This window comes from Varroa destructor, unplaced genomic scaffold (assembly GCF_002443255.2).
Source record: "Varroa destructor unplaced genomic scaffold, Vdes_3.0 BEIS01000002.1, whole genome shotgun sequence".
Classification (NCBI taxonomy): domain Eukaryota; kingdom Metazoa; phylum Arthropoda; class Arachnida; order Mesostigmata; family Varroidae; genus Varroa; species Varroa destructor.
Window position 1 is genome coordinate 36,463,683 of NW_019211455.1, and position 10,046 is coordinate 36,473,728.

General features: G+C 37.3%; 1 protein-coding gene across 1 annotated transcript; it reads left to right on the top strand.

Annotated features, from left to right (window-relative positions):
* Positions 1 to 188: 188 nt before the first annotated feature.
* On the top strand, positions 189 to 1,176 carry LOC111243654 (mitochondrial import inner membrane translocase subunit TIM16-like). Its single transcript, XM_022789516.2, has one exon. The coding sequence runs from the start codon at positions 393 to 395 to the stop codon at positions 795 to 797; it is 405 nt and encodes a 134-aa protein (XP_022645251.1). The 5' UTR covers positions 189 to 392; the 3' UTR covers positions 798 to 1,176.
* The last annotated feature ends 8,870 nt before the right edge of the window (positions 1,177 to 10,046 follow it).

The window sequence follows — 10,046 nt, forward strand, 5'->3', positions numbered from 1 at the left end:
TAAGATGGAAATGTATGCTTAGATATAAGAATCTGGCCTAAATTAGGCCTCCTGACGACAATAACTTCAAAGAAATTTGTGGGTATCAAATATGTTAGTAATTGCTAAAAGAAGAAATTTATTGCGGATCCATCTTCAGGCTCAACCGCCCGTTGCTCGCTGTTTATTTATCTACCGAATGCGTTCATCCGCCGTTATTCTTTTGCGTGTATGAACTGTTCGATTTTCGGTTGCAAAAGCGCGCTGCTCCATCCGGTGGACTTGATGATGTAGTGTTGTCTTCTAATTCGTGTTAGAGACGCTAGTTACTCCTGTAGTACAAATAGACAAACGGACAAGGCATTGTTCTTGTTGTTTCTTGGAAGACCAATTTTGGCCAAGGAGGCGAGCGGATGGCCAAGTACCTTGCGCAGATCATAGCCCTGGGAGCGCAGGCTGTTGGACGGGCCTTTGCTAGAGCCGTTCGACAAGAAATTAACGCAAGCCAACAGGCAGCTGCAAGGATGGGCCACAACCGGCCTGAACGTGCAGCCGCTAATGCCAAGGCAGGTATGACCCTTGAGGAGGCGCTGCAGATTCTTAACGTTGGATCGAAGATGGACCCAGTCGAGGTTGAAAAAAACTACAAGCACCTTTTTGAAGTAAATGACAGGTCAAAAGGTGGCACGTTGTATCTGCAGTCCAAAGTTTTTCGCGCAATGGAAAGAATACAAGAAGAACTTAAAATGAATGAGCAAGATACGTCAGTAAAATATAAACCCGTAGAAAAGGTCAACAAGCAGACGAGCCGCCTTTAAATGTACAGTAATGTGGGATGGTTGTAACGACAAGCCGGCAGCAGTGGCGTCTCGAATAAAGAAGAAAATGTATCATTAACGTTTTAGGAAATCTGGTAATCGCTGTGAATGGCCACAGATATAATTACCTAAATAGGTTATATACTTTAATGGATTTATAATAGAATGTTAATCATTGTAGGATAGACTTGAAAAATCATTTGTGGCCAAAAAGCAACCAGAGAACAATAATACATTAGAATAGGTGTAAATACTTCTGTTGTAGTTTGATATTAAAGGGAAAGAGGTCGTATTTACGGCATTATATGCTAATGTTTGTTTAATAATCTGTATCAAGAATAAAAAAGTGTGGTGCAACATAGATACCTGAATACTTGAACATGCGCCCATTTTTTGCGTAATGGTAAAAATGCCTACCTTATATTTTTTGCAGAGACTCATTATTTGTGAGTATCATGAAACTGCAGGAAACGAGTCTTAGTGGTTTAGTTATGAGATCCTTAAGAGGAGTTTTTACACTTGCAGCCAAAGGGAAATATGGCCAGTCATTCATCGGACGTTTTCATGTATTAAAGCAGCATTACCATATCGGTGAAATCGTAATTCCGTAAAAACAAAAAGCTCTATGCGCATTTACGGAACTTTGTGCACTTAATAAGTTAGTTAATTTTTTTGATTTTTCAATTTTATCCCATTACATGCAAAAATCATGAGTACCACTACTCGTATGCTTATCTTTTTGAACGTATATATATATATATAATATCCCCAAAGAAATAGCTAACACGATAATTGCTTTAAAACGTATAAAAAGTAAGTGCTTTTATTATTAATATAAAGCATTTTTATTTAACTAGTCATCACATTTAACTAGTCACATCCTATGATAAAGCCAACAGCAAGTTTGTACCGAATCGAACGGCGTTTTCACCGTTAACGAAGTATGCTATGTAATTTAATTTTAACTTTTGTTAATTTTATAGCTTATTAATTAAAGTGAATTTTATAGGAGAATTGCGCATAACAACAAGATTACTGCTCTTCTCTTGTATACAAAAAGTGAGGGTAAGTCGCGGTTATATTGCCAATAATATGTCTCAAAGTGCTGCTAATGCTTGCTTGCTAGCTGAGATTTGTAAATCCAGCATTATTGTAAGAACAAGAATAGTCTATATTTCTCTCATAGATTATTAGGCGTTATTCAGCAGTTTAGCGTTGATTCATTAATTAAACAAGGACAGAGCCATGTTGGGGCATCGGGGCTTTTCTTGTTTTTAGCGTGCATTCGAGATATGTTGGATATTAAGTTTCCTCTTTAAGCAAGCCGATATATGTATATAGAGCGAGAAAGAGAGAGAGAGAGTTCCTAGTAGTAATTATTGTTAATAACGAGAAGTAGGAAGGCGGAATAACTAACACTAGAGTTGTGAAATAACTTATTAATAATATTGAAGGATTCTGGGGTATTTGAAGGGCTCGTTGGAGGGATCGCTTTGTTGGTTGTATTATCATTAGTATTATTATTATTATGGTAAAAAACACTATTCTTTACACCCAGGTCTAGAATGATCCCCATTCACATGAATCTGTCTTCAGTGATACATTCGTCTATGATACACATATTTAGAGCTTAACTCCAAATAATTCCAATAACGATTTTGTAATCGCATAGTAGCAAGATGTTTGATGATAAGGAGAGTCCGCTCTCCTATGACACGAAACATCGGCTGCAAATTAATCTTATAAAACGACCAACGACCGATGTTCTCTCCACAAATTTTTACCTCTACAATCAGAACTCTATAAGGTGGCGAAGTCACAGAACACCCTAGTTGGACTCTCTCAGTGGTGTCATTTTGCGGCCAGGTTGCACGTGCAGTCTAATACTATCGGTGACATATAATCTTACTATGGCGTGAAATTAATGCCAGTGGCCAACAGTCGATACCAAAGCTGACGTATAGTGACTTTTACAGTAGCAAACAACGGCAAGAATACCCAAATAAATAGACGTAGACTGTTGAAATTTGCCGTAGCTCTTACACTCCGCACTAAAGAATAGGCGCCTAAATGGTGGGAGCTTCAGAGACTTCAGCCCTCCTTTCATAAAATACTCATATCATACGAGAAAGTCAGCCTGGCCATGCACTATCCTTACAGCGCTGTCGTAAGTTCACCTCATCCTTTTTGGACTTTTAGTTTTCCCACCTCGCCTGATTGCGTTTGGGGTTCACATCGTAATATGTATTATTATACTGACCTATGCAGATTTACATCAATCCCACACGACATTAAACCGCATAAACGTGTACTGCGCAATCATCTAGCTAAATGCTATATAAACTTATTTGTAAATATAAAGGTGCAAGCAGCTTACACCACATACAATCTATGAGTATAATAATGCTAAGCAATAAAAGTTGCCAGCAAATTCTTGATATCTGCGATGCATAGGCAAGCTCTTCAGAAAATTCTATGCAGATCACCTCTGATTTATTCGTGCGACGTTCATACTTTTGTTTGTTGGATATCATATGAGCATTTTTCAATGATATCAGCCTCACAAGAACTCCTTTCGTTGAATAACACCATGTCTTTCAATCTGAACAAATGTAAACGCATTATTTTTTTATTGATCATGCAGATGATGGGAAAAATTGCAAAGCGTGTCTACCATTAGATGAGATCAAAAGCCCATTTAGAAGAGCTTGAACGCTCAGAACAATATTTATCGCTTATTTCAGTTCCCGTTATCTTTGACACCGCCGTAGTACTATAGAAAAACGGAACTGTGTCAAGCACGTAAGATAACACTTTGGCAGCGTAATTTTGACTCATTCTTGTATCTTTTCAACTTTTATTTCATTTTTGATACATGCAATTGTAGGCTGCTATTGTCGTTTCTGGCCACCATTTTATTTCCTGTAAGCTAACTCATATCGAAATATGTGCTTTTACAAATACTTATACAACAGCGTGGTCTAGGTGTCAGGCTGTCTTGCGAAGAAAAACCGTGTAGACCCGCGCAAAATAACTGGAAGTATAATCTAATAATAATGCGTTCGAAATCTCTTTCCGAATCAAATCCTATAAATGTTCAAAAAACACTAAATTTGCATAACGCGCTCAGCATAAGTTCAAAGACAGTTCTAGCAGCACCTTTCGAAAAGAAGTTCAGTGTGAGTAAATATTATCTAAGTTTACTAAAAAGCACAGAAACAAATTTGAAAATCAAAGCATTTGATAAAAATATGTCCACACGCCTTAAGACCAATTTCTGCATATAGCAGAGGATTGATAGCATAATGCATCAAACGTTACTTTTTATATTTTAAGAAATAATAACTATCAGATGTTTATATTGGATATTATGTGATATTTCTTCTAATATGCACTTATTGAGTATATTTTGATAAATAACATTCTAATCTCTATAGATCTTCGATTTTAACATTACTTGACAACCAGGAATAATATCACTCACAGTAGTATAAATAAAGGTTCGGGCCGAAAGTCTGCCCAGATGAATATGAAGCGCAAAGATAACCTACGGAAAGCAACTCTAGACACACATTTCTGCAAATGTCGCCATTCAAAACACATTAGAATAGGTAAAGAGAGGAGAAACATGTATAGAAGGTGTTAAAGGTATTAGATACGAGCTTCGGTTAAACATCTTCATAAATTAAATGAAGTCAGCACCATCTTTATTTTTAAGTATGTGTGGCAGAATCCGAAGTGTATTTTATAATATCATATACTATTAGGGTTGCCTGTAGTGAATATAAGAAGCGGTCAGCCAAAGTAAATTGAAAGACGAGTGGATTGGATTGGAAGAACGAATCAAATGTTAACATATCTATTCTTTTATCCACATATTCTTTAACACAATTGCTTGAGTTGATTCGGCATTACTGCCTAAGACATCAATAACGGCGAGCAAACATATGCGACTGACCAACTGCTTTTATATATAGATTTCACAGAATCAGCATGTTTCGAAAATAAAATTATATTCCCAAGCACCATTTTAATATCTATTGTCTCTTTTGTAATAATCACTGGTATCGCCTACCGCCTTCCCGATAAATCTGCAGAGAGCAAATCCTTATCGGTCGGCAGGACCGCGAGTTCATGGTTTTTATTAATACAGTGGTCACCTCGTGTAAAGACAGTCCCACTTTTTGTGAAGTGGCATTACTTAGCCATCGGTTACTTCATAGGTATTTTTGATACCGTTGGAGCAAGAAGAAGACCGACGGAACATCGCCATAATTTGTGGGAGAGCAAACACAACTTTACAGTAGCCGAAAGATATGCTTAAATGGCGTCTGGAGAACAACTCATCTGCTGCGAAATCAGTGAAATAATTGAAAGCATAACTCATAGGGCGGATTCGATAAATTGAGGCAGAATCAGAGCGACTCAATATTCGCATTTCGGATATCTTTGATATCATTTCATTTCTATTCATGGATCAGGGGGAAAACTATTGATGACAACCTACCGCGAGGAGCGCCTCATTCCCATTATTGCGAATATTAAAAGTATGACAAAGGCTGCTGAGCGGATCAGAAAGTCAAAAACTATTTTTAATAATTTAACTGAAAAAGCAATTTTAGTTAATTAAGGGTAGTTGTATGATTAAAAAGGTAATTTGATGTACCATGTTAAAAAAATGTTCACGTATTTTTCAGAAACTTTTTCCCATATTCCCCCACTTCTTCTTTGTATCGTTCTCTCTGCTCTTGCAGCTCAGTGTGCTACCATGGTAATTAATACGTTGTGACTGAAATTTCAACTCGACAGAACTCTTCTAAAATTGACGTTCCCAGTCAAAAAAAATGTATTTAATATATTCGACATTTTCAATACTATGACGATACTATCACTATAAAGATTACTCAGGAGTGGTTTGCCAAATTTGAAAACGGTGTCCGGAACCTGGAGGATGCTATCCACCCTGCACAATCATCTGAGTTTGATGACTCGAAAGGGAATGACCGATCAGCAACGGTATGGACGAAAAGACAGACTGTAGCCATACGACTTATGTTAATCACATTAAATCTTTTGCCTTTACACAGAAATTTGGAGTTTGGATACCTCGTAAAATCTCTAAACCTAACAAAAAATGGTAACTTACCACTGCATCTCAACATCTCGTCCAGTATCGAACATTACGCGGCCGCAATGTTTGATTCTTACACAAAATTATCACCGGTGACGAGAAGTGGTGTCTGAATGTCATCACAGATCAGAGGTCGAAGTGGGCAAAAAGTCCAGCCTCAGGGTCCAAATCCACCTTCTTATAAAATAATATTATACCTTGCGTTTGGCGAAATTGCAAAAGCCTACTTCACTGGGAACTGCTTTCTACGATACAGATAACTAATTGGCACGGCTATGTTGTCTGATTGCGTGAAGTCAACGCGTATTTTCAAGAAAAAAGGCTCGGCAAACGAAGTTACGTCTCTTCTTCTCCATGAGAACGTGAGGCCACACAAGATGAACATCGTTAAAGCTGTCCTCCTGGACTATGAGTGACAGATTTTATTGCACTCTCCTTATTCTCAGAATTTTAAGCTGACAAATTTTCACCTTTTCCGTTTAAGTATCACCTTCCTGGCTTTACCCTCGACAATGGTCAAGAACTCAAAAAGTGGTTGAAAAAGTTCTTCGAGGTAAAAACCGTTGTTTTCTGGCAAGGTAGCATACATCATTCGGTACGAGGATGAAAGAAGGTCGCGCAGGAAGATAGGTGGTATATAATGTAATAACTGATTGTCGCAGGAACAAAAAGATACGAAAGTTCGGTTCAGTAAAAGACACTGAAACTTTATTTTTATCTAATATGATAAATGAATAATATGCACATTTATTACCTCTAGATATAAAAACATGCTAGTATTTGTTTGTATTTAAACCCATGGTGGCGATTACTGGAAGGCGATAATTATGGACTAATGGAAAATAATACTCATAATTTGTGGGAAATAGGAAAGCTGGATCGCATTTTTCTGATCACGAGTTACAATCCCTACATTAAATATGTAACTACATGGGGGTTCGAGTGTGCGGACTACATGGATATATAATTCTTTAATCGCTTCCGATTTGGATTCCATTAGAGCGCAAATGGGCGATGGCCTTCGATACGACGTACTATCGAAATCTAAGCATATCCAAAAAGCATGCCACACAAACTTTCCCTTCCTTAGATTGCAGGGGATAACTTATAGAACTAGCAATAGTTAGACGTATAAATCGTATCCATAATGACCTGTGTAAGCGACAACGTTGATCGTAACAACTGATTTTAGCACATATAGAAAAAAAACATTTCCTAGAACTTCCTAACTTTCCTAAACCACACGCAACAGTCGGTCAACTATCCTATAAGTGAAACTCTCATTGATTTAGTTTCATGCTCGGAAGAACGAATGTGTACAATAGAAGTAGCCATCCAATCGGGTCCCATACTATCGAATACTTTTTGTTTTTTTTTTAAACAGACAATGACCCAGTAATAAATAAGTTGAACTCTAAAAATGTTGACCACAACGAAATTATCAAGTATCAAAAGGCGTGGATTTTCCGGGTACCCAAAGCGGAAGAGACAACTACCCAAGGAGCACGAGAAAAATTTCGTCTAGTGCTATGTCGAGTAACATGATGATTGGCATAGTCGCAAAACAAATAAAAGAAATCGTGAACTTAGAACGTGCTTTTGAAAAGATCTTGTTCTGTTGATACTAGTGTTGTATATTAAAAGAGTTACATCGTACGGGTCTGGGAAACCTCTTATTCACGTTGTTTATTGATGAGGTAAAACACAAATTGTCTGGCCCTATAAACTTGCAGCACACGGGGATGATGTTACATATACGACCTTTGACGAGTAAAACGGTCTCCGAAGTGCTACGAAAACTCTTACACAACTCCTGACTTGTGGATTTAAAAGTGATGTGACATGGGTTTGAAGCAGCGCACTTGGGTTTAAAAAATCTGCAGAGAAACACAACCATGGGAACTATCTTTTCAACAAATTTGATAATTAAAGATCTCGAAATTTGTTTTTCATAGTTCATGTACATTAAGCCTTGTTGAGTAGAGTATACATGTGGCTAGTCGGTGCTCACGTTATGCAACTTGACGCTTATTAGAAGTTCACGTGTAGTGTATATGTGTATATTGCATTAATAAATCCCATACGGTTTCACTGTTAACGCGCTCATGCCAGTCGAGTACGACGCCCATCGCTATCACGATTATGTGATCTTACCGTTCTTGAAGGATACAAGCAACGATTTTATGCGATGTTGAATTTATATAAAATGTCGAAAAAAGGTCAATCGTGATGTCATTTGTAATAGATTGGGTGAAAATGCGCTGATGTGCCGTGTTCTAGAAGGACCCTCTAGAAGAAGAGTAAGGAGATTCAGTGGTTGAGTTGACGAGACCTAAGGGCAATACAATTTTTTTGATGAAACACAAATTCAAAAAGTTTACAACGTGTCGCAAAGGTTTACCCATGACTCACCACAAGCCTTATACATTTGCAAAGTGATATGATTAAATGTATATACCTTTCAGTTAACGAGATTACCTTAAAAACAGCAACTAATATTACATTATTACACGATATTAGAAGAACCGAGCTCAATTCTCTGAGAGAAATTAAGTTATGAGCGTATTACAAAAGAACTTAGATAAGAGTGCCCGCAAGTGTTTGCTCGTATTCACAATAAAGCATGTAATAAACCCAGCGAATAAACATCAGAAGACAGAATTAGAGAAAAAAAGTTCATATAAATTATAAATAAACGAAAAAGGATACCAATGGGGACTTAATTTGAACTACACACTATCGACTTTCTTTGCAAACTGCATATAAGGGTTTAAAATAGAGCGTCATTGAAAAGTCGAAATAAAACAAGAAAGGTAACAGTAGATGCATGTCTTTGTAAAAAGACAATAGTAATGCATTATTGCATTACATTATTATAGTAATGCAGATAATCGTACAACTACTCGAGGCGAGGCTCCACACTTCACTGGCAATAAGCAAGGAAGAGTTTAACTTTATACATATATATATATCTGTGCACCTGCTTAGAGTTATTAAATTGAATAAAACAAAATGCGGGAAATGGTCGCTCGTTTCAAAAGCGGTTTACCGATCGATCGGTATGGCGGCAACAAACGGCTTCCTCCGCACATGACAGCTTAAATTTCAACCTAGAGGCGCTCTGCTTACCGAACAGCTGATGGTGCGTGTAACATTAAAAGATGACTGTCGTGCGGTACTACGTTTTGGATGAGCCGACTAACCGAGTGGACTAGATCGTACCGTGTCCAATGCTACTTTTTCAACTGTATTCAGTTTTGCTCAAAATATCAGATCAGGACAAACTTTTTTTGATAAGCCTCTGTGTTAGCTCAGCGTTAAATGATTGGAGATCTAATACCCCGCCCCTGAAAGTCTAAATTGTTCTCGACTAGCTTGTTATGGCCAGAATCGATGGATACGACAACTTCTCGGTAAGCTCTTAAAGAACGCAAGAAGGACTGTGGAGGCAAGGCAAACATCGATTGATTCTTTTCACATAGAAATAAATGGTTGTCAGAGTTTTTTAGACTGTTCAGTTCATAATTTCGGGAATAGCAGACGAATCATAAGGATCTAACAGGGTACCACTTTAGAAAAATGGGTAACGCCGCAATGATATTTTTATCATTCGTTTTACATTATTTGGTACCTAGTTTTTCTCATTGTTGTTTACACCTTGAAGGCATGGTAAAGTATTTCAGGCGCTTTAACCTATCTATTTAATTAAAAGCGTCTAAAACGTTTGGACTTAAAGAAGACGCAAGATTGCTTGTTTTATTACACTGCTCGAAATGCAACTGAATGCAATTTTATTGTCAAGTTATATTTCCGGGAAGCCTCTGTCGTGATAACAGCTTCTATTAGGTAGGTTTTATGTTGAGGCTTAATTCCTGAAAAAATAAAAATTAATTTTTTATTGATTTTATAGGAAAACATGTCAGCGGTTTTTGTTAGCACCGGCATATCTCCGTCATAGCGTCATTCTATCTTTGAGTCTGATGGAGGATAATTATGGATTTACTGCATTTTACTTTTAGTGTTAAGATTCTGTGTTCTTACGAGGATTACCGATGATCATCCCTTGGCTGCAGCTGATCACGGAAGGCATTTGAATACGGGTAAAAAAGTTCAGAAAA